This window comes from Acromyrmex echinatior, chromosome 10 (genome assembly GCF_024713525.1).
Source record: "Acromyrmex echinatior isolate Ae372 chromosome 10, ASM2471352v2, whole genome shotgun sequence".
NCBI classification, from domain to species: domain Eukaryota; kingdom Metazoa; phylum Arthropoda; class Insecta; order Hymenoptera; family Formicidae; genus Acromyrmex; species Acromyrmex echinatior.
Window position 1 is genome coordinate 8,860,333 of NC_141861.1, and position 26,349 is coordinate 8,886,681.

Sequence of the window (26,349 nt, forward strand, 5' to 3'; positions counted from 1 at the left end):
AACGAATCAAAATGTTTTTATAAAAATTTATTATCAAAAGAGAAAATCCGCGGTACAATTAAAGGCACTTTACCGTTTCAGTTGCCAAATTCTTATTTCTAAGCAAATGTTGTAACAGCTCTAATAAGCTATGAATAATTTGAGTTACGCAAAGAATATTTATATTGTGCGTATACAAACATATATTCTGAATAATTCCTATCTTTTATGAAAGGTATATAAAATAAATTTAATGACCTTTGCTTTTACGCCTTTAAACAAAGTTTCAGAATTTCTCTTTCAACACAAAACAAATAAATTATTTTCACTTATTGTTAAAAAAACAAGTTTCATACACCTGTGTTAGAATTAAAAATCTTTTTTTATATCATGTAAACATATAAATAATAAACAAAAATCGAACATTTATTGACTCAGGCCCCTTCTTTCTGGTGGTTGTAATCTAGAAAAAAACATATATATTCAAACGCAAAGTTCCTGAAATTTTAAAATTTATTTGAAATTTTAAAATTTAATATTATAAACTTTTATAATATTTAAAAAACTATTCATTATTTAAAACAGAAAAAATACTTATATTTTCTCGATAAAAACTTTTACTTACTGATGAATCGTTACATAATCCTCGGCAAGAATGTGCGACGTATCTAGAGGTGTAAGAAAAGCAAATTGACTTTGTGGGTGTAATCTAGTATGCTCCAAAAGGATATCCATTATTACCCGCCGGTTTACTTTGTCCTACAAACAAGCATACAACATAGATGATTATTTTTTTGTACAAGACAAATTCAGGATATATAGGATCTCAGAACTCGCGTATCACCGATTAACATATTCTTAGTGAAATTCAAAAAGACGAAAAGCTTTCTACCAAAAAGCGATCCGATGAGTAGAATTTAAATGGTGAGATTGAAGTTGATAAATGAGCGCGCGTGGAATTCGACACCAGGGTCGACACAACCGAGACTGGCGCGAGGCACTTCAGACACTTGGCACTAAAAATTGTTTAAAATTTGTTTTATTTAAAAACTGTTTAAAATATCTGCAAATAATTTAAAAATTAAAGATAAAAATTGTTCATAAAACGATAATATTGTTTAAATATTAAAAAGATTTAATAAATATTAGGTGTTGGAATTAATTCGTAGCGTTTTTTAATGAAAGAATGTTATTTATTTCACATGAGCATTAAAAAATACATTAATGAAAGTACTTCCCATCACTTGTAAAACGCTACGAATTAATTCCAACACCTAATATCAAAATTATGTAAGCAACGTTACAATTATTTTGTAATAATTATTTTTTAACGTTACAATAATTATTTATTATTAAAAAGTTTATTATTGCTTTATTATAACAAAACGATTTTAGTATTTAATAAACAATTTTTAGTATTTTTTAACTTTTAATGTATTTTAAATAATTTTTAACTAATTAGTTAAAAATCAAATGCAAAGAGTAATGAGAAACATACTTTGACACGATCCAAGTGTCTGAAGTGCCTCGTACCAATCTCGATTGTGTTGACTCTGGCCGCGCGAATTCCACGCGTGCCCATTCGTCAATTTCAATATTTCACCATTCAAATTCTGCTCATCGGATCACTTTTTGGTATATAGCTTTTCATCTTAGAATTTTACAGAGAATACGATGATAACGGTATACGAGTTCTGAGACACCCTGTATATAAGAACAGCTTACCATGAATACATCAAATTCATCGAGAAAGTAAAAAGGTAACTGAATGCAATCCCATAGAGCTAAGATGAACGCGACAGTCGAATAAGATCGTTCGCCTCCCGAGAGTGATCTGGTGTCGTTGCCAGACTTTTGATCATTCCGTGCACTCACATGCAAATCGAGTACTTTTTTTTGGTGATCGATCACTACAGTGCCCTGGTAAAAAGAAGAAAGACCATTTGTGAATAAGAAAAATAAAATATTTCTAAAAAAAATATTTCTATATAGCTGTATACCTTATATTGTCTTAAAGAAAGCACATCAGTGAAAGACTTTTGCACATAAACACTATACGTATCCCTCAATTGGAGAAACATTTTCTGTCGATGTTTCACTCGTTCGATATGTTTCTGCAAAGCATACAAATATATTGTAAGTATTCCCTTGAATAGTTCATTGTCTGTAAAAATTATATAGGTAATTTACTTACTTCGAAACTTTTTTTCAATTGAGAGGAAAATTCAATGTGCACTCCATACTTTTCTTGTTTTTCCGCTAGTTCTAGCCGTAATTCATCCGCACAACCAAACTGATTTTCTATTTCGCGAATTTTATCTTGTAAATCACTCAGTAAAGTTTTGATTTGGTTTATCGATCTGTAAAAGACAATATATGAAAACAATATAACATAAATAATTAAAATATAAATAAAAATTAAGAATTATGAAATAATTTTAAGTGCACTTTTAATATTGTATCAACAAATAATGCCGACCTAGTAGTGTCTATCCTAGGACATTTTGTAATAGCGACAGAAATCGCTTTCTTTGTAACTCTCTCTTGTATTTCGAATTCCCCCGTTGCGCATTGTATAGCTTGACGAATACCCTGTAATTTTCGAGCAGCACGTTGACACTCGTGCCGATGCCTTTCCTTCTCTTGTGTTAATTCTTTTATTTGATCCTATGTAAATATACACACACACACATATATATATATATATATATATATATATAAAATATTACTTATGATTCTACGTTAATAGATATTAATTATTATATTAATGAATAAACATACTTTAAGAGGATCAACAACTATATGTAAATTATGCCTCAAGTCCCTGCAACGCTTAACTTCCATGTCGAGAGATTCAACGTTCTTTTGAAGTTCTTGCACATTCTCTGCTAAAAGTTTTTCCGCGGCACTTTCATGCGCTACCTTCTTTTCTATTTCCGCAGCTTCGTGTCGCTATTAATAATAAATTAAATCATGTAGCTATATTGTTTTAGAGAATAAAAATAGTACTACTTCAAAATATTTCTAATTACTCACGAAAACATCAACAGAAGTGCCTTCAGTCGACTCAATTTTATCTTTCAATTCATTAATCAAATTAGTACATTCACTTTGCGCGGATCTTAGTTTGCGGACTGTTATGCTTACGTTAGTCAATTCGGAATTAGTACGATTTAGTTTTTCACGTACAGTGTTATATGCTATGGTAACGTCTTGCTTTTTGTTTTCCGCTATCTGAAGTTCTTCTTTTAGCGTTCTAAATGAAAAATTAATAAAATTATTAATAATTGCATTAAATTTTTTTTCATATACAGCATAAAATTATTGAGTTTAAATTAGAGTTTACTATTCCAAATTAGATTAAGTTGTGGCACTTACTGCATTGCTTCCATGGTAGAAACTTGAAGATATTTAGCACGTGTACAATTTCCGCCGTAAGTTCTATAATTTGGATCGGGAAAGAATGTGTCACCATGAAGAGTAAACGCTCTTTTGCAATTTTTTGGTACTTTTGTCCCATCCGACATTATCGCGCAAGCCTCTTCATTTGTTGGTATAAGAAGTATACATTCAATTTCACGTTGATCAATTAAAGAATTAGCTACGACAGGATCTTCTATAACCATTGCTTCCAAGAGGTTGGAATACTGTGGCGAATATGTACAGTGATGTCTAACATCGTGCACCTGAAAATTTAAGATTTAAGTCCGATTGTATCAACGTTACTTTGACTTTAAGCGAGAATTAAAATTTTCTCTTTTTAAAACCGAGAGACACAAAGGAAGAGTTTTAAGCCTCGTTTAAAGTTAAAATAACATTAAAATTGATGTTATCTTAATTATGCACATTATCCAAATTAAAATTAGCATTCTTAATTGCTATTTGTTACACTTGCTTGTTTTTCTCACTTAAGAAGTTAATGGAAATATTAAATATTTATATATTCATTTCTATCATTCTCTCAATAAATACTTTAATTTCAAATAATAAAAATTATGTTCTATCAAATAATAAAAATTATGTTCTCTTACCTGATTAAAGAATTTACTACATATTACTTGAAGAGTATTCTCATTGTAAAAAATTTCCTTCATAATACTGTTCAACAACTTGGCATCCTGACTATTATCCACACAGAACGAGTTAAGGGTGCCAAAACCTAGAAAACTTTCTACAGCCGGTGCCCAAGCGGCATCCTTCAATTTTATAAAAGCACCTGCATAATCATGTATATATAACTTAATAAAATAAAACTAAGCCTTAACTTCATACAATAATTAATTAATTTCAAAATAAGTTTACATACCAATAGGGCCACGTGGTTTTTTCTTGAATCGGTTTTTCTTATATTCCTCTTCGATTCTCTTCAACAAACGCGGTACATTTGGCCCAAATACACTCAATGCATTATCGGATTGTTGCTCAACAGCGCTTAAATCCTTTTTGATCTTTTCTTTAATTTCATAAAATAAAATGCATTTTTTTACACAGCCTAATTATAGAAATCACTAATATTACTAATGTTTTAATATGACTTACGTATATGTCTATCAAAATTGTCAATTTCATTTTTGGCGGACGTCACATCTTGCTGAAGTCGCATTCTATCGGCCTCTAAATGCATTAATTCAGTTTGTTTAGTGCGTAATGAAGCATCAAGTTCATCCAATTTCTCCTCCAATTTTGATAGGCGCTCTTTCATTTCTTTTTTCTTGTTATATTCTTCATCATTGCAGCTGTAAAGACATACTTAACATATATTATAAACATAAAAGAACATGAAAATAGAATATTATTCGGAAATATATTCTTACCTTTCAAGCTTTTGAATTTCTTTCTTCACCAAATTAGCATCATCTTCTAATCGTTTTATTTTGCTTGATACAGAACGCCATTCGCGCTGTTTACTTAAATACGCCTCATTTGCAATCTTATGTTTCTGTTTTGAACTATTATAAGCTTCGTTGCTATCTATCGCTTCCTGTTCTGCTTGCTGAATTTTTTGCTTTATTTCTCTATAAAATAACAAAAACATCGTAAGATATAATTTATATCTTATCTTCTCTATAAAATAAAAAAATATGAGATAAGATGTAAGATAATTCACAGCTTTTGCAATAAATGATGTATACTATAAATGTTAAAATTAATTAATAACTTCTGAAAGTAAATTATAATTCAATCTCATTTCACATAATTTTTTCATTTATAAATTAATTCTTACTCAATATTTTTATCAATTCCTTCATCTTTTTTCTCTGTAGACAATTCTATATTTTGGAGCTCTTTCAACTTATCTTCGTGCATCTTTACAGTATTCTGTATTTTATTAAGTTTTGTTTCCTCCACAATCGCCTAAATAATAAAACTATTATTCCAAAAATTACTTTGCTAATTTCTATTTTCTTTAAACTAAGACTCACTGTAGCCCAATGAAGTTCCATTTCGAGATTAGATAATTCTGCTCGTGATTCGTCCATTTCCTCTAATCTATGTATACTTTCCTTCAATTTTTCAATTTGTTTCTTTTCTTGTGACAAGGTCTGACACATAATAAAAAATGAGAATACTTGTCTACAATAAGCTTAAATAAATTTAAAATACATACCGCATTATATTGCTGTAACTTATCGTATTCTTCTTCACATATGTTAAGAGCCTCTTTATAATTAATTTCAATAGAATCTAAGAGAGTAGCTTTCATGAATAGACTATACTTTTCCTCAGGCTTAGAGGTAACTAAAAATGTTCTTGAAACGTCCTGATTCAATACAGATATTGGATTATCGATTTGTATATTCATCATTGATATAATATTGTCCAATTCATCTCGTTTCGTAGAAATAATTTCTCCTGCAATGATAAATTTCTGTAAGTACATACAAGATTACAATCATTTGTATCATTTAAAAAAAATTATATTTCAACTTTCAAGTACCTCTCCAATTTTTAATCTTATATGATGAGGTAGTTCCAATGTTACGTAAAACTGTAATTATGTTGCCATAAACTTCAGGCTTGTAAGCAGTGTCTCCTTTATTTACTAATGTTATCTCAATAATAGCCGAGTTTCTGCCTTTTTTTACAAACTCTAAATTGTCATAGCAAACAATATATTATTAAATTATTCTATAATATGTAAAAGACAAATATATAAAAAGACAAATTGTAATATAATAACCTTTAACAGAAGTTCCCCTGCTCGTAACATTTGCCCTAGCACCAAGTCCTACAGTCAATGCAGTCAATATGGCACTCTTGCCACTGCCATTTTGTCCCACAATAAAGTTAACATTCTCGTTTAATGTTATTTCCAGTGCATCGTGACACATGAAGTTATGAAGACGAATCTTTTTCACCTTTCCAGCTGTATACTATGATATATTTAAAGTATTTAAGATATGTATTTCGAAAATTACAACTCTGAATAAAACTGATTAGCTTATTTGTACTAAAATCACATATTTAATACAAGGTGATTATGTTTTTCAGATAGCTAGAATAATTGTTGGATGCTTTCCATTTAGTAATACAAGTCAATACAAAGATCATTCTATCTTTCTTGACCAGTGAATAACAAAGATAGAACAATACTTATATTGAACTGTTCACTTGTGTTATCAAATGGGAACCATCTAGAAACCTAGGATTTTATAACCTTAAAATAATCTACTCAAGGATTATTTGAAGTAAAATTGAATGAAGTAATTAATGTTTCAAAGTTTAATGTCTGATTTTATATTTTTTGATTATTTGGGATAATTGTTGAGTGCTTTCTATTTAATGACACAAGTAGACACATGTGTCATTCTGTCTTTGGCTTTCTTTTTAGGAGATAAACGGTCAATAAATATCCTACTATCCTTCTTGATTCAATGAATAATAAGGATAGAACAACCGTGGGTTGACTAATATTACCGAATGAAAAGCATCCTGTTACTTATTGAATGTCAAAGTAGAATGACATTTGTGTCAACTTATCACTAAATGAAAAAAACCCATTATCGATTAGCATGAGGTACCTCTTCATTCTGCACCGCATCATCCTCGATTTGTTTGGAACGTTTGGCCTGGTGCTCGTAAGACTTCTCTGTCGTTTTCCTCCTTCGAGTCCTCTTCGCATCGTTTTCCATACTTCTCGTAATGTAAATCGATAGCGCATTTAAACAAAGAGCGATCGCAATCCCGTATCAAATCCTATCTCCGTGACGCCTCTCTTGAAATACGGACTGTTTTGCAAGATTCCGCCGTCTATCCGATCGATCTCCTAATAGTGAACTTGGAGTTTGTCAAGAGATTCACCTGCTCCATATACTTCAGTATCTGTCAGTAATCTCTTGCACTGGACACAGAAATAATCGAAAATCGAAATCTATGCGAGCACTATTCCTATTCGTTTTAACAAATTCCTGTTCATTCCTGTTCGTTCCCGCCAGACCGTTGCAGATTGTTCTCTCTATCTCTCTCTCTCTCTCTCTCTCTCTCTCTCTCTCTCTCTCTCTCTCTCTCTCTCTCTCTCTCTCTCTCTCTTCCTCCCTCTTCTTTATTTAAATGATGTCCTTGAACTGTATTCGATATTCCTAAACGCATCTCGCAGTGCTCCGCGCGCTGATTGGTCGATTCCGCATATGAATCTCGAATCAAAACAGTGAATCAACCAATTACAGTCAAGTATTTCCCTGTATAATCAAACGACGGGAATACTCGATTGTAATTGGTTGGTTCTTATATTCTGATCCAGTTTAAACCTTCGGTGGAAACTAGGCCAATCAGAATCTTCATTCCTCCCAGTCATGGAAAAAAAAATTTCGATTGGTTGATTCTTTTATGCACTGTGCATTATGTAAGAGTCTGTGTTGCGGCCATTACATAATGCATAAAACATGAGGCATAAGAAAATCAACCAATCAGAATCCTTTATTTCACAGAAAGAAAGGAAATAAAGCACTATGATTCCGACGGATTTATCGGATGTCGTTAGTCGTAAAAGATGGGACCCGACCAATCCAAACGACGCCCAGCAGTCGACATCGACAGCCGACATGAAAAATAAAGGTTATGCGCATTCACACAACATACGACGTCTCCCGACTGATTGTAGACCAGGCCTTAGACATATGCATAACAAAAATTATTTAATAACATTTTACATGTGTCTTTATAAGATAAATGCGATTGGATAATTTTCTTTATGCATATGTTTATGCGGCTGTACAAATTTGTGTGGATATATCATTAAATATAAGAATCAATTATGAATACCGACCTAAGTCCGGTGAAGTTCGACGAAATCCGATGAAATCATGAATTCCTCGAAGTAAATATAATAAAAATGAATTCTGGTGAAGTCCGACAAAGTTCCGATAAATTCCGGTGAAGTCCAGTGAAGTCTTGAAATCCTAACTCCAATTGTATACCTATTTTCTAAATGGTTACTTTCTCAAAATTTGTTCATTTTTGTAATTTTCATCTCATTTCGAGATACAGAATTGATTCTCAAAAGATGTTGTTCACTGCGAGTACTGAAAATCTATAATTCACGTTACATATACCTGTAAATTTTCAATACTCTCACAGTGAGTACTAAAACCTAATGATAAAAGTATAGAGTCTTATGTAACGCATAACATATATATTATAAATGCCTAAGAAAACGAATCGATCAAAAAGCTAGAGTACAGGCCTTTGCATAACGCATAATACATATAAAGCATAAGAAAATCGATCAATCATTCTTTCATTTTATGGAAAGGAAGTAGATGAAGGATTCTAATTGGTTCAGCTTTGTTTAATTATTGTAAAATTCTTTAATACAATTAATTCTTGCTTTAGTTTTTCACTGGGCTTAAATGTAAATAATTAATTATATTAATCTTACAATAATTGCAAAGCTGCTTTTTCTGTTGAATACCAGTAATATAATGAAAAATATGAAGATTTGTCTCATATTCTTCCGAAAAAATATTTTTCACATGTACATATTTTTTTTAATTACATTTTCATTTTAATAATAATGTTATTTTATATATGAAGAAAAGTTCATGAAAATGAAAATTAATATAGTAACCTTAATTAACTTAATTGATAATTAATTCAATTAAAAAGTAAAATTTGTACAATGTACGTATAATTCATCATTTCTGATCTAATCTTTTCCTGCATGAAAAATATACATTTTTGTTAAAAAATAAAAAATAATTATTCTTTCTATTTAAAAAAAAATTTAAAAATTAATAATTCTATTATATTTAATATTTATATTTTTCTATTTAATTCCATATTATTAACAAAACATATTAGTACAAAATTAATTGAAGTCCAAGTATTGCTCCAAATTAAAAATACAGAGATTGAATAATTCAATCTTATTAAAGAGAGGATCCATTGAAGGGGTTTCGCTTTTTGATCATTGGGGTCGGATCTGTGAGGCGTGTAATATAGTAGCACCTGTCGCACCACCTGTTACACTGCGTCATTACAACCGCGTTCCAACATTCCAGTCGAGCGCGGAGAAAATGATGAACGCGTGAGTATCGTACGTATAGATTCACTTCGTATGTGACGTATGTATGTATGTCTCACTCGCCGCTTTCACTCACTCTCACTCCACGTTCATGAACTCCATTCGGCATCCGAAACTACGCCACCGCGCAGTGCCGGATTTATTCTTGTCACGACCCCTGTCGCATAAATGTAACCTTGAAGTCGTATTCTGTATTTTGGAAGTGAAAATGTGAAAATTTCAAAAGTGAGCATATTTATAAGGTTACAGCATTGATCAATAAAATTATAAATGTTCTAACAAATTCTCACTTTTGTAATTTTCATCTCGTTCAAAATACGAAATTGACTCTTCTCTCTCTCTCTCTCTCTCTCTCTCTCTCTCTCTCTCTCTCTCTCTTTCCCTCTCTTCCCTTTCTGGAGTTTAATTTAAATTATTAAAGAACCCCTTTTTAAAGGAACTTAATTTATACCGAATTTTATTTTATTTTATTCCCGAAAAATAAATAATTTAGATACTTTGCTAATTACGTCAGATGATTTCCAAGCTGTGAAATTTGTTGAATTGCGTGAAGTGATAATGATTTGATTCCTAAAAAATTAAAAGGTCACTTATAGCAGACTAGTAACCACGATTTATGAGCGGAATAGAACGATTCTCTCTCTTTCTCAGACCATTCTTTCAATTTTTTTATAAACGACACAACGGATAAAATTTGCATTATTCATTCTAGACTCACGTTGTGACACGTGGCGCATCATCTTGATATTTCGAGAATAAAACAGAGTCACGAGAATCGGAAGAGCCGTGTAGAATTTCAGCCTTCTTTGACCTCGCAGAAAAGCCTCGACGTCATCGAGCCCGCGACTCCGCGCGAATAAATCCGCTCCTGGTTGCTTCTGGTCGCGTTGCATCTCCTCCCACCATACGCAGCCCCCGCGTATTGGTCGCAGTCCCTTTAAAATTTGAATCTCTGTCGGTTACTGAGTCTTGTCGCAACTGTACTTTGTGCGAGTAGTGCAATTGTGTATCCGTCTTGATTTGGTTGAGCAATCGTTGGGCAATCCGAGGCGAACCCAGTGAACCCGCGAATCCAGGACTCCAGGACCATACGAAGACCGCAACGACTATCGGTGTAGGCGGGCCACCTGTTAATTTCCACGAGGATCGTGGCGTGAGGTAAGTTCAAGAGACAACGTAACATCCTTGAACAAACAAAGAGAAGGGAGACTGAGTCTTTTTGTGACTTTGGAGCGCATTTAAAATCCTACTCGAATGGTCCTCAGGTATCACCTTATCGTTAATTAACATTCAGCAAACAACAAGAATAAAATGACCTGAGTATTCAAGGTATTGAAAATTAGAATATAGCTCCGATTGATCTCATTGTAGTGCAGATCAATATCTGGCTATGAGCAATGTCGGAGACAAGCGGAGATAATGCCAAGTACAAGTGGACACCTGAGAGCACTGCGCTACTCGTTTCGGTGTGGTCCGACCGGCAGGTACAGAAGCAGCTTGAATATGCTCCCCGGCCACAGGTAATCTGGGAGAGCGTAGCCCGCTACATGAAGAAGAAGGGCTACAATGTCGCGGGTAAGCAATGCCGGTCGCGTATGAAGCAAGTCTTGGTGTGCTATCGTGAGGCCAAGCGGGCAGGCACTCACGATTGCGTGGAACAATACTATGAGACCGTCGACCGGGTACTGAAGAGCAAGCGTCTGGAGCATATCAACATCAATGGTGTGGATACCGTGGGTGAGTATAGGAATTGCTAGTTGTAGAACAATTTAATTCAAAACTTTAGAATATAACAAATATTTAATAACGTTTTTGGCCTAAACAGATTTATATCAACCTAGGTTGGATTAATGACATTGTATGCTCTGTTATTGCAGCATATAATGTGCATAGGGAATAAGTTAATATTACTTCTGATTGTTCTTAGACTCAACTGTGAAGTCACCACCAAAGGATGTAAAGACTAACAAGAATTTACAGATGAGACTGAAAGTTCAGGAGCCTGTGCAATCTCTCTTTCGAACGAACGCTCTGTCCCCCACGTGGGCGATGGGATGTAAGGCATTTTGTTTTATCGTGGAGAATTTTATTTATCTAATGTTAGATTTTATGATCTTTTTTTCTTTGCAGATGAAAATGAATATCCAGAGTCACCTGAATCCAACGAGACTATAATAGCCAAGCCATACAGAGTCTTTTCTCCTACGAGAGACGTTGCCATAAACACTGGCGAGCGTTTCACTCAGATTGGCAATCAAGCAGTACAGACAAATCCAATTGTGATAGAGAAGCCGATACGAGAGGACTATCAGCAAAATTTACTATCGCCTTTTTCATACGGAGAGGTTCCTTATCAAAACGCAGTGCAGAATGTACAGAATCAAATTATTCAGGAGAACATGCAGCAATATCAGAATATCCAGCAACAAAATTATACCGGATGGAATCAGTTACCACAGCAAAATATATTGGCGAACAATCGACTCGGTTTCCAACAGAACGTGCACAATCAGCCATACGTGTCAAATGGAACAATGCAGAGCACTGTGATGCAAAATCCTAATGTAGAGAATATCGCGCGCCAGCAAAATCAGCTGCACCGAAGTATACCATATGCAAATAATCAAGCGATGCCGCAGGAACCGCGAAAAGTTATTTATGGACAAAACGTGACTACATATAGGCAGTATCAAGATGCAGAACCGCGTCTTACTCGCATGACGAACCTTATTCCAAACGAATCATCACCGGACTATTCCCCGGACGTTTCTCAAAACTTAAATGATGCTTTCTGCGAGTCGAAGAGCGATGACAAGACACATAACTTAAATGAAACATATAGTCGATCCAATAATCCTACGGCAGATGCAACTGTTCTGACGAACAATGCGACTTGTAACGACGATACTTTGCTGCTGGAATTGTTGTTGGATTCACCTACTCCATCAGAGAATTGTGGAAAATCGCGGGATAGTGCTGTGAATACAGATATCGAGCTAGCAATACCGAGCGCACCGTTCAGGAAGAAGAAAGCACAGAAATTGGAGCAGCTTGTATTCAATGCGATTAATTCTCAAAATGAAGTCGTCAATAAGGTAAGAATATTATGTGCTTATAATGTTCTTTTTATTAAACTTTATTATACTTGTTATTTTATTTTTTCTTTTCTTTTACTTTTTATTTATATAATATTTTATATTTTTAAATAATAGCTTTAAATAGCTTTTATGTTATTCCAATTTTTTTAGATCTTGGCTGCGCAGAATGACATGGTGACGCGATTTCTCGACGTTGACAGAGATCGGCAAAACAGGCTCGAGAACAGGTTGGATGATTTGTTGAATGTTGTTCATGCTACGGTACTCAATAAAAACGAAACGCCTCCATCACCGTCATCGCCGATGCCGGAAACTGTGATCACTTCCTTACTTCCGCCACCGAAGCCCGGAATGATCCCACCTAAATTGGATCTAGTTCCTCCGAAGCCTTGTCGCGTTCCTTGTACGATTCCGAATTCGAACGTCGAGCTAATCAATCAGAATCCTGTTCTGACTAGACCTGGCGTCGTGTCGCCAATCACTGTCAGTCCAGCAGGCAAGAAGCTCGGCACAATATGGACGAAATTGGGTCCAGTATCCACATCACCGTTCGTGAAGGCTCAGCAGCGACTTGGTTTTCAGCCTGTCTTCAATAATGACGCACGCACAAAATCGTCGGCAGAAAGACGCATTGCTAGGGAAATAGGCGGACTGCGTATGGACATGCGAGGCTTGATCTATGAAACATCGAAGCTGTTGGAGGCAGAGCGTGAACTCGAGGAGAAGATAGAAAACGCGCGGCTAGAACTGAACATGGGCCAGACTTTGACCGCGCGCAGAAAATTGTTCACACAGCGTGAACCCACTCCCATCATGATACTAACTGCAGCTTTTTTGGACACCGAATGTCGCGTATACGAACAAGATCCGCCTTATCATGGCACCTGGAATTCGCGGAAGGAGATACTCAAATACGCGCGACAAGATAACCTGGTAGCCGGACAGGGTGAGAGCTACGAGCGTATGTGTCAATTAAACGCGGCAGTTCGACGTGATTATCTCAATTGCGAACCATGCGATTCATCGACTCCAGCAAAACCATTTAACATTGGCGAGAACGTTAATAACGAAGCTGGGATGCAGAAACAAACCATTCAGCAACTCGCGCGGCTTGTGATGAACAGCGCGAGATGGCGACATTCTGCTCCGCCGAACCAGCAGCAGAATTCAGCCTGTCCTCCAATTCAAATGATAAATAAAAACGTTCAGGATGTCGAGTATAATGTGACCTTCACTGCTCCAAAGGCAAACGCGCCTCCACCTCCTGAACCACAAGGATTTATGAAAGGTTACGTGCAGCAGAAACAAGGCAATCATATTGAAGTAGCTTCTGACGGTAAACCATTGGCAAATGATCTGCGTCAACCCAAATTCCCGATGGGTTTTACCACTACTACTATGTTAATCGCCAATGATCAAAAAAGCGCAACTCTACCGAAGCAAAATAGCGGAGTATCTAAAGGATTGGAATTCAACAATCCAGTGACTGATCGCAAGAACAATGTTCGCTTCATGGACGAAGCATTGGCCGAACTACAGAAAATGTATATCGAGCGTCAGAATAGTGAAATGTCCGAAGCATTATTGCCTTTTGTCATAAGTAATGGTAATAGTGCGATAAGCCTGCAAAATCGCAATTTGATAGAGCGTTATGTGAACGACTTGATATCGAAAAAGTCGACTAGAGACAAAGACACGGACTCAGATAATGATGAAGAATATCTTGACACTACTACTAGTATGCATCCAACTTGCGTAGCGCGTAGAGGCTCACTGACATCAAACGGCACAGCGTCGACAGAAACTGCTTTTTCGGCGAAACTTAAAGCTAATCACTGTAGAATTAGTTAAGCACAGGGTAAGAAATAGAAATATTTTTTATATTTTTTTTCACTTGCGCGATCAGTTTTCTTTATATATAATTGCTCAATTGTGCGTACTAGGTTCCTCATCACTTGTTACTTCATGATACACTTATTGTTTTTCAATCAACATTATATTCTAATAAAAGTAAAATAAATAATGGCCTTAATAGTTCATCACAGAGATGAAAATTTAAGTTAGCGATACAACGTTTAATCCTTAAATACTAGCAAGTAGAAAGCTATATATTAGCAATACTAGTTATATCTTTTCCAAACAGACTTAATTAGATATTGAATCCTTAGAAATCAAAAATTTTGGTAATACGCTCAGATATTTTTCATTTTTTTTTTTTTTATAAAGAGAAAGAAAGATACATAAAAATCAGTTGTTGACTAATTGATTCGATAAGTGTCTAAGTAGATCTTTTATTACTGTTTTTCTCTTCGCGAATTACAATCTTGTTTTTTTTTCTGCTTTTTTGTTACCTTTCTTTAAAATTTTCTATTGCAAATATCTCACCTAACAGTGTCCATATTAAAATTATTTAATTTTGATTCTACTTTAGGCCTCATATATAATAATCGCTATGTTGCATGTCGCAAGTAGTAGCATCGCAGGAAAAGTGGCATGTTGCAAGAGTGTCGTTAAATGAACATCTACAATAGTCGCAAGGATTGTTTGCAAGCAATTTGACAACAAATTCTATCGCCAAACTTGCTGTGCTGTGATTAGCTGAGCTCGACACGTTTGTCACAGAAAGTTGAAATTGGCTTAACTCCGTACGATAAGAGCTCTTGCGATTGTAACAATCATGCGACTAGAAGCAACACTCCTGCGATATTCTCATACGACATGCGACACAGCCTGTGCGACTATTATAAACGAGACCTTTAATTGTTACCATGAATAGAAGACAGAAATATATCATAAAATGAAAATTTTTTGCTCCTAAGATTATTAAACGAATAATAGTATGTGTGATCAAGTATTTTATAAATTTCTTATTAACAAATTAAAAACAAGAAGATAATATATATGTATATATGTATAATGTAATTAATATCAGAATTTCAGTGTTCAAAAGTTCAAGTGAACTCTTTATACTTTATTTTATTAATTCTTGGATAGCTTCAATCAGTACATTATAGCATTAATTTAATCAATTATTATATTACCATTAGCTTCCTTGTTTTACGTATTCATTCTTCTCAGTTTGTTAAAAAAAAAACAAAGCAGAAAATGAGATTAATTTGAGATGAGAAAAATTATAATAAAAAATTTGTTTAAAGGTTCATTGAATCAATTAGATTCAACAACTAATTTTTAAAATTACTTATTTATACCACTTACCTATAAAGTAACATCTTCTGTCCGTTCAATTGTGTCGGCATCTCACAAGTCTCATCGGTTTTTTCTTCTATCCTTTTATTTATTTTTATTAAATCTTATAAATCAAAGAATTATAATGCCTATGAGAGCCAATAAGAGAAAAATACAGAAGCATATCTTTGATCATTGTCAAACAGAATATAATGCGGAAGTAACTATTATACTTTTGTATGGATTCTATTTCTATTGTTGATTTTTGGAACACTTACAATTTTATTAATACTTTAACATTTACTGAGATTAAAGAACGTCTCTTTATTAAGATGTGCATTGATAGGGAACATCACAAATTACGCTTTTTTATTTAAAGTACCAAATTCAGTCCTAAAGATCAGACTGATATTAACAAATATAATATTTATATCCAAAGTATTAAGGGAACAGCTTTGCAAACTGGAAAACGTTTCATTTAAATACCGATCCATTATATGAAGTATGTCTCAAAACTCTTTGCCTAAAGAAGATGACATATTTACTCAACAACACTCTGTCAGTACACTTTATGTTTCAATCATATATAAATGTATCACATAACACTATGTTCAAATGCATATCAGAGACATTAAAATTAATAACTACATTACAAATTAATAATTTCGCTTCCGATAAATCCAATTCATTCGTGACATTTGTAGTAGATGGAAAACGTCTTTGTGTAAATAAATTATTAATATGTATGGCTCTTATAAGCATTATAATTCTTTGATTTATTCTTTGGAGTCAATTCTTTTTATATTGTAAATTTTATAATCTACTATTTCTACTTATATTTGAACCGCAAATATTTCATTAATTTTTCTTCTTTTGATAATAAGATAATTGAATCTTATATAGTCTAGGCTTTGTAATTTTTTCTAATTTTTTGCGAAGTCAAAACTGATGATCAGATTCAAGAGAGGAAATATTTCTGAATATTAAAAACAATATTTTGAGACAAACATTTTCCTAAATCTTTTTCTCTTTCTTTTAAACACTACTTCATTTTATTTGGTCTAGTCTAAGAGTAAAATTATTTAATGTAAGTCAATGCGAGTACTTAAGGATTAATATAGATCTTATTGACAATAATGTAGATCTTATAATAATATAGATCTTATTGATCTACATTACTAATTTAGTTTGTTAACAATAAAATTTAGCGATTACGTTATTACCATATAGATTTTTGAGGAATAATACATTCCGTAGAAATATGTTATATTAATGATTTGAATTAAGCATACAGTGCAATGGTATCTGTTGAGACCTTTTATCTATTGTTTTCATGTTATACAATGTTTATTACTCTTGTGTTATATAAGTAATCTATTCGCGTCCACTATGCATATAGTATGCATAATTACGAGTAAATTCATCGATCAAGCAATTCCATAAATATCGCGCAAGATTCAAAGAAAGGAATTTATTACTTACGTATATCGTTAGATAGAATTTTTATGGGAGCAATCTCGTATTTTTATACCATGACCTGGATGAATTTATATATATAATTTCATTATTCTTTGACATACATCGTAAAATTGTATGTAAGGGAAATAAAAATGTTCATCGTCTTCCATTCAATGTGCCAAACTAGCGATGTGATTTTGAAATTGAATTTCATTTATAAACAAATGCCTTATTAATAAAGAATATAATCTATACTTATAACTCTTATTCTTTATAAACATTACATAAAAATTATCAAGAAATTCATCAAAGAGAAAAAACAGTACGAGATATCTTTTTGATATACGAAATAATTTTACACACACACACACGCACACACACACACACACACACACACACACACATATAGGATGTCTCGAAAGTTTTTTCAATCGCTTTTGTATAGATAGAGCGGACTAAACTCAGTCGAAACGTCCTCTACTATTTTGCAATTTTCGCAATAGTTAACAAGATATTAATTACTAAAAATAGCTAAATATTGGTCTTGAATAATTTTTTACTCAAATACTATCAATTTTATAGAAAAGCTGCAAGAGACAAAAATCATTTATTTTCTTCTCATAAAGTTCTGAGAATTTTTTTAGAATTTTTTCAGAATTTTTTCATACCATATTTTCTTATGTTGGTAAAAATAAGAAAATGCTGTACTAAAAAGTTGATAAAAAATTCCGAAAAAATTCTTAGGATTCTATAAGAAGAAAATAAATGATTTTTATCTCTTGCAGTTTTTCTGTAAAGTTGATAGTTGAGTAAAAAGTTATTCAAAATCAATATTTGGTAATTTTTAATAATGAATATCTTGTTAGCTATTAAGAAAATTGCAAAATGGTAGAGGACTTTTTGACTCAGTTTAGTCCGCTCTATCTACACAAAAACCATTGGCAAAAACATTCGGGATACCCTGTACATACATAATGTTTAATTAATGACGATTTTTCAATAATGACTACATTATTTATGACCATATTTATTTTAGTATTTTAGTATTATTTTTATTTATTAAATTTTTATATTATATATTTTGCTTACATAATATGAGTACAATAATAATAATAATAATAATAATAACAACAACAATGAATAACATATATAATATACATATATATACATATATATATATTATATATATATATATATATATATATATATATATATATACATGTTATTCGTTCTTATTATTATTACTATACTCATATTATAAGCATAAGAATTTATCAAGTTGTAATCATATATTATATAAATACGTTTATTTTATTCAGAATTTATTTTTTATTCTTTGTTACATTCACTTTGGTGAAGTATAGTTTAAATTATGATATTTCTTCTAATAATGTGGATTAGAAACGAGTCCAGAGAAAAGCGGAATTATGACTTCTTCATTCAACAGCTTCGTCGTTTTTACAATATAGTACACAAATGGATGATGTATTACAAATATTTCCTCGAAACTCATAGAAAAAGCCTCTATTACAAAACCTGCAACATAATCATCGGAGGAACTTCATTCTATTTGCGAGACTCCTTCATTCATAGACGGAGTTGACATATCTCTCTTTTAGTATTTAAATATTCAAATATTTAATATTGTATATTAAATATTATACAATTAGATAATGTCTAATATATTTATTATAAATAACTTCTTGCAATATTAATCTCAAAAGAATATTCAATACTAAAATGTGATGATATATTTTAATATTCATATGACAAGCACAATCATAGTACATATAAGGCGTGTGTTAATTAAAACTTAAGTGAAATGTAAATTACAAAAAAAGCCGAGGATTTCTGCAAGAAGTGCATGTAGTGAAGGTAGGCCGGCAATTTACCGGAGAAAGGAGAAGAAGGAGAGTACAAAATGACTTTTTTTTATTTTTTTATTTATTTTGTGCTCTTTGTTAGCATCTTCTTTTTTACAATTGCGAATTGCTCTGTCTATAATCGATAAGGGATCATTTATATGGCCGTAATCGTATGCTATAATTCATGAGAATTGATTAATCACATTCGAGTTCCCCTCTGATTCAATTGTAAGAGAAGAATGCTCGATTGTGATTATGATACGACATACAATTATAGCCAATATAAAAGATTCCTAAAAGTTAAATCTCTGTTATGTGCGCAGTTGTACTGTCATCACAAATATCAATCAGCATTTTAAAAAGTTCACAATTGATTTTTAATCCAATTCTTGGATTCCTTTAGTGTGGATTTCTACACTAAGCTAAATTTTGAGTGTAAAATGCATCACGATTTCACATTATAGTTGTCGGGCCTGATAATTGGTATTGATAATATTAATCGTCGAGCAATGATTTCGAAGTTTTTAAAAGCTACTTCGTCTTTTCCTTCCGAGGATATACAAGATCTTCACATATCAGAATCATATTATATAATTCTGTTATTTGTACATCTCATATTTTATATTGTTATTAACAATGTGTCTACTTGAAATGATTTTTTGAGTCATGTAACATCCATGTAAAATTATTCAGCTCTTTGAAGCGATTGTTGCAATTGAATTCTTAGACTTGTAGACTTCCGACGTTTGAATTAAATGTTTAAGAGAATATATTGGAAGTAACAAGAGAATGAGAGCACAGTGATGATATCATGTGGAAGAGAGAGATTGAGAGAAAAATTATCAAACTTTGTTTAATGATTATTCTTGATTTTTATATTTTTTTAAATGCGATATTATATTTTTCAAGATTACATCGTTTTATATTTTATACAAATTTCCGTTATATGCTCATTACATTTTAAATCAATTAAAGAATTCAACCCTTTATTAATCTTTAACAAAATTTTGAAATGCAAATTCGAAAAGCTCAATTATATCAAAAGTAAATCGATTATTTACGAATTTCAACGTCACTGTTTTGTGTCAGGATGCAAGAAACGATTATTAATGATCGTTGCATCGCCAAGTAGCGCAATCATTCATAAGTTCATTGATTATTTTAATAATTTAGATTAATTTTATTTCTAAATCATCGAACTAATTTAATTTACTGACATATCCGGCGAACAACATTACATAAGATTCCTCTCCCCGTTTCGATTGAATAATACCATAGAGGAATGGATGATCAATATGAATCTCTTTGGTCGTCTGGTTGACAATAAAAGAATAATTCACCCACTCGACTTCTGAAACAAATCATTAATTTCCGTAAGGTTTCATTTTCATTTTATTTTTTCGACATCCCATGTATCAAGCTTCGCGCTTTTTATGCACGTTTTTGATTCCTGTAAAGGAAGGCATAGTGTAAATTACTCTCATGCTGCATGCTCTATTTCATATAAAGTTAGTATACTTTCTAAAGAAAGTTAAACAAATGGGAAGTCCCTTGATATAAGGAAATTAAAGGATTACATAGAGGATTACAGGATTCTATCGAAATGTACGTGTGACAATAAATCCGATAATTGAATATAATCAATTTCGTTTGAGTTTCCATCTTTTATAGTTTTTTTACAATATCATTGTGTTAAAATAATGTAAATTGCTGTATAATTGTTTACACTTTTTGTCTTAGTAGATTCCTCTGAAATATTTGACAATTTTATAAGCGCAATTCTTGTTTGGAAGGAATATTCAAAAGTACTCTCCAAGAAAGTACTCTCCAAAAAATTATCTATATATAAATATATCACATGTTTAAAAATAAAATCGGAGTAGTACAGCAGTTCGAGTCACATAGAAATTGCTGTTATTATTATTTATTACTCAGATATGAACATATCAAATTTATACTTTCTTAATTATATTGTACCAAATTTGATATTTTTTAAAAAAACACCACTTCACTTCTGTAAATTATGCAATGGGTTTGATAATATGTCCAACAAACAAATTTACGATGCTATTACTTTCGAGGTTGACGATGCTATAGAGGAATGGATGATCCACTCTAAATTCCAGTGAAGGTTTGAAACTGAGAGCTTCTATCATCACAGCTGAAACAATTTCATTTATGCTGTAAATTCTTTCATTATCGATTTAGTTGCTGGAATATCAAGAAGTTTTGCTGCTTCACATATAGTACGTACTTATTGTTACACATATGAACTTGATGCGTCGCTTGATTGATAATGATGACAAAACATCGTGCAAGAGGGATTTGTATGGCATGAAATGCGATTATTTTGTAATTAATTCAATGATATTAATTTACTTTCGTTAAGAAAACTCTTGAATGCCTCTGAATGTGAAAATAATGCACATTATTGATTCTTTTCCAGTTGCGAAATTATATCGAAATGTACATCACACATCGTTCGTAAATATTAATGATAAACGCAATGTATATCAACTGATTATGTTGTTTACAATGAACTGCATTTGTCACGAAGCAATCTTTCGCCTACTCAAATTTCAGGCTACACGTATTATCCAAAGAAAAGGAAGATTTTATCAAAGGTATTTTTTCTTGTATTTGCAACATATTTGATATTGTACGCAAATGAGCGATTTATCAAAAAGTCATCGGTCCATATTTACATGCATAATCGTTGATGAGTAACAACTAAAACAAATGTAATACCTGCTGGCGATCTTTTTATATTGTTAATCGTATCACAAAGCGATTTTTATCGCAAATATTATATTTTCGTTTACATGCTGCGTAACATTGATTTTCAATTTTAGAATAGTAGCAATTCGTAATTAATATAAATGTTTTTTAAATATGTTTCTTCACTCAATGCAATGCGAATGTTTATATATTGCCATTATATTTTTCCTTCAATTACAGATCTTTTAATAATTAAATATTAATGATGATAATTGTGATTGGTTTAATATTGGATTAATTAATTAAAAATTCGATCATTCTTGTGTATTTTTTAATAAAAATTTATATATATATATATATATATATATATATATATAAACTTATAAAACTAAGCTAGACAAATTCAGATATGCTGCAGTCGAGTTCACAAATTTTTTGAAAATTTTTGTTACTGAAATCATTAGAAAATTATCGAAACAAAATACTCATAGAATATTTGAACACTGACGGCATTAATTTAACAATAATGATATAATAAAAGTCATTGGAGATATTTGGAAGATACACATTATTATTACATATATATGTATTATTGCGGATTGAGAATATATCCCCTAAAGAGCGATAAGAAACTAGGCTCTTCCTTGGAACCAACTAATTTAATATTATAGAAAAATGAACGATCAATCACGAAGTCTTGACTTTCTTGAATAATTTTGTAGAGCAAATTCATTCCTGAAACATATAGGATTTATACACGACAGAAATTATACACGACAAAAACAGATTCTTGTTGAATTTCGTTTACTGCACTTGCGAAAATAAAACATACACAAAACAATTAAAAAGAATATGTATTTTCTAAATACAAATAATAAAAGGGACAAAAGGATTAAAAAATACAAATATTAGTGCAAAATAAACATAAACTAATTGAGAAAAGAAAAATCTTAAAGAAAATAGAAAACACAAAAGCGGAATAAAAATTTTAATATAAAGAAAAATTCCTATAAGTGAAACGAGGCTTAAGAAATCCTTAAGTAAATTTAGTTGCAAAATATAATTTATCCAAGAAATAAATCTGTCCTGAATTTTCTCATTATTGATCTTAATTATGCACAAAGAGATATTAACGAATGTTAGATATTTATTATAATATATAAAAAAATAACATTTCTGCAATTACATTTAATATTTTCCACTTGCAATGCAAAAACAGTATTTTTTTCTTCAATCTTTAATTTGTATAAGGAATTAATTCAAATGAATAGCGAGAAAATTAAAATAATACAATAATAAAATTCTGTTTTTCTCACGTAATACGTGAGATTTTATAATTTATTCAAATATAAAAGGAACGTCCATCATATTTATTTGATGGACCATTATATTAATAATTTATATTTATATTTATTTGATAGTCCATTATAATTAATTTTATTTCCAATTTTATTCCTTATATACATAATTATTTAAATATCTGCATATTTTATATATGCACAACTGTACGTATAGATATTGAATTTATATTTACATCGTTAGTAATCCTTTTATTTTTCATTTCAATTAATTCCTACATTTCTATATGTTATTAAGTAATTTATTAAATAAAAATAAAGCATTCATTCATTTGGATGACGGGCGTGAAAATTCGTCCAGTGAATAAAATCAATGGATTCGAGTTATCGATTTTATTGCCACGCTGCGCTGCTGTGATGACATATAAAAATGGGTGATTAACCGAAAACTCTTCAGATCTTCTAGGTGAGATTTTCATTCTTTTTAAGACTCCTGCAACTATCATATATACTTATTTATATTTTTATTTATCGTACATATATTATGAATGCAACCATAAGTATAGTGCATATCTTATAACTCTAAAGTCTTTATTTAAATTTAATTTTTATTTATTCTATAATATTATACGAAATGTATATACTATAGAAAAAATAATAAAATAAATTAAATAAAAAATTGTACGTGTGTGTAAAAAACTGAATGTATAGATTAATATCGAAATCAGAGCAGTGTTACATATAGTATAATGAAGAAAGAAAAGAATATTGTTAATCTATAAAAAGATATTGTGTTCGCAGTATAGAATTAATCACATATGTATTTTCTAAATTCTTTCAAGTGAATCTCATTCCAAAGAATTTAGAGAGTACACATACATAGAAGCGTACACATGCATAATACACATAGATTATTATTAAGTTTCGTATTTATCATTCGAAGATCCAACAGGAATAATACATATATAACAGCAATATGTATATATACTTTTTAGTACATGTAAAACACGAATGAATTATTACGTGCAATAATCTACATGTAATCACTGGTCAGATATATTAATAAATGTAATAATTTTAATGCCAGGATTAGTCGACATAATAACTTTCTTATTTTAAGTCAGTTATATCTCAGGTGCAATAATGATTCCGGAAAGTAGTGTTAATATTCGTCGTCTTTTATGTTTTTTGGATTTGATAGATTACGGTTAAGTAATAAAATTGATGATCGAAATAGAATATTTGTCATCGTATTCTTCTAAAGAAAACATCACCAACATCATTCTTGAAAGAAAAGTGTGATGCTAATGGAGGTGAGAATTCGCTGCTGCGACTCCTTTTTGCATTATTAAACAACAAATCAAATTGTTCGTATAATCATGCTCGTAATTACAAACTAATAATATAATAGAGACAAAGAGAGCTAAATATGCATCAAAATGAAGAACTAAGATAATAAATGCATTTCAGTCAAAACTTTTAGACATTAATTTGTATTTCAAGAATAGAAAGATGCATTGCTAAAATATTCAATTGCTAAAATATTCAATTGTTATTCACAATTCGCAAAGCAAAGTTTTCATTAGGAAAGCAAATGAGTACGATTAAAAACAAATTTCAATGTATATATTTCATGTATATTCAAGATTCAGGTTTTTTGCATAAATGCAAAAAAAATATTAACGACATGTAACGTACACATGTTATATACAAACGAATTACTTTTTTGTTACATAAGATATATATGTGCAATACACATGTAAACTATTCCTGTATTATTCACAGACTTTGTGAATTTTATTACACTTCTTCTGTTATAATTGAATTCATATAATCGACATTGGGAAGAGAACTGGAATCTGTTTTCCTGTAAGATCACCCTATCAATAATAGCTACCAAAGAAATATAAGCATTAAGTACATATATTTTTAACAGAAAGAATGAAAAAATACTATATTTAATATTTGTTTGAATAGCCCTAAGTAAATATTTACTAAACTTAAATATATTTATTTATTGTAAGTAAATGTTTACTTAGTACTATTCATAGAAATATGTATTAAAATTTAATAAATTTTTTCCAGTATAGAAATATAATATAGAAATATAGTATAAAAATATAGTGAAACAGAGCTGCAGAGCCCACTAAGCTGCAAATTATATTGTATTATTTTGTTAAATCACGCTCTTAATATTTATATATACGTATATTTGCGTAGATTTATGATACCGGATATATGTTAATTAATAATCAGATTTGATTATGTATTCGGAAAACAATATTACAATGTTATTTCCTGTTCGCGTATCGATAGATTTGATGGCATAATAAACTGGTTAATCGATCGAAAATTGCAGTGTCTGCAGTAGTAATGAAATATTCGTATAAACCTGCTATTTTGAAATATATTAGTTATGTAATAAACCCGCTATTTTGACACATATTAGTTATAATAATGTGTAAATCTATCAGAGAATTTTCATTACGAATCTTCATGCAGTGCAATTTTTTATTTATAATATCGAAAGTATATTGAATTCATTAAATATATTTTGATTTATTATTGATTTACAAGCAAAAAAAAATATAAGAAATTTGCTTCGTAACGAAAACGTAATAATTAACATTGACCATCGTAATATTAATTATTGCTATGAAATACAAAAAGTGCAACTGTACGAAATACAGAATGTGCACAGTATATTGCAGTATATTCCTAAATTGGACAAAGTAAACAACTCATTTCAATGAGCGCAAATTTGCGAGCAGTAGATATACAGCGACTAGTATATAAATATATTGATATCGATATATAAACTAAAAGTGGAAGGACGAATGATGATAAACGATTATCAACCAATTTGCATTATGGATTATAAACGAATCCGTTATATAATGGGATGACGTCTCCGGATTTTCTGTCTATCTTGATGATATGATACACGAATGGATGATCGATTGAGAATTTTTCCGGAATTATTGAGATTTTGTCCACAACGACGATCGCTGAAACACACGATTGATTTATCACATGCGACCCATTCACTCGTCCACTCGTATCCCGAAATCGTAGAACAGATATACAACATGCAACTGCAATGCTACGTAAATTTGTTACTGTGCAAGAAGAAATATAGAGTTTTTGGTCGCAGAATATAAAGTAAGAAAATTAGAAAAGAATAATAAAGTAGAAATGTTACGATGCGCAGAAATATCAAGACG

At 31.2% G+C, this 26,349-nt stretch overlaps 3 protein-coding genes across 9 annotated transcripts in view; 1 reads left to right on the plus strand and 2 right to left on the minus strand.

Moving 5' to 3' along the window:
- Positions 1-12: 12 nt before the first annotated feature.
- SMC6 (Structural maintenance of chromosomes 6) lies at positions 13-7,828 on the minus strand. Its single transcript, XM_087410297.1, has 19 exons — positions 7,002-7,828; positions 6,161-6,353; positions 5,918-6,070; positions 5,588-5,832; positions 5,403-5,522; positions 5,204-5,334; positions 4,794-4,994; positions 4,519-4,715; positions 4,286-4,432; positions 4,011-4,195; positions 3,358-3,665; positions 3,016-3,235; positions 2,761-2,931; positions 2,459-2,646; positions 2,174-2,339; positions 1,980-2,093; positions 1,705-1,899; positions 605-738; positions 13-442 (listed from the first exon to the last, which is right to left on the minus strand). Exons 1-19 carry the CDS (start codon positions 7,110-7,112, stop codon positions 406-408), a joined length of 3,216 nt encoding a protein of 1,071 aa, XP_087266423.1. The 5' UTR covers positions 7,113-7,828; the 3' UTR covers positions 13-405.
- An 868-nt stretch (positions 7,829-8,696) lies between these two features.
- Positions 8,697-14,704, plus strand: LOC105150283 (hypothetical protein). 2 transcript variants are annotated; one of them, XM_011063246.2, is made up of 5 exons: positions 8,697-10,660; positions 10,874-11,239; positions 11,430-11,558; positions 11,633-12,597; positions 12,751-14,704. In XM_011063246.2, the coding sequence occupies exons 2-5, from the start codon at positions 10,900-10,902 to the stop codon at positions 14,449-14,451; spliced, it is 3,135 nt and encodes a 1,044-aa protein (XP_011061548.2). In that variant the 5' UTR covers positions 8,697-10,660; positions 10,874-10,899; the 3' UTR covers positions 14,452-14,704. The 2 variants fall into 2 exon arrangements, with proteins under 2 accessions (XP_011061548.2, XP_011061549.2); XM_011063247.2 differs by having other exon boundaries at positions 10,879-11,239.
- Positions 14,705-18,549: 3,845 nt separating this feature from the next.
- Positions 18,550-26,349, minus strand: part of LOC105150284 (antichymotrypsin-2) — a 38,813-nt gene continuing 31,013 nt past the window's right edge. For 2 of the 6 annotated variants that reach the window (XM_011063261.2, XM_011063248.2), the window contains exon 8: positions 22,615-23,624. In XM_011063261.2, coding sequence (XP_011061563.1) covers positions 23,431-23,624 — 194 coding nt within the window. In that variant the 3' untranslated portion in view covers positions 22,615-23,430. Of the gene's footprint in view, positions 18,781-19,166; positions 20,461-20,753; positions 21,271-22,614; positions 23,625-25,659; positions 26,134-26,349 lie in introns of those variants that run through there. The other 4 variants (XM_011063251.2, XM_011063252.2, XM_011063262.2 and 1 more) reach the window with 4 other exon arrangements.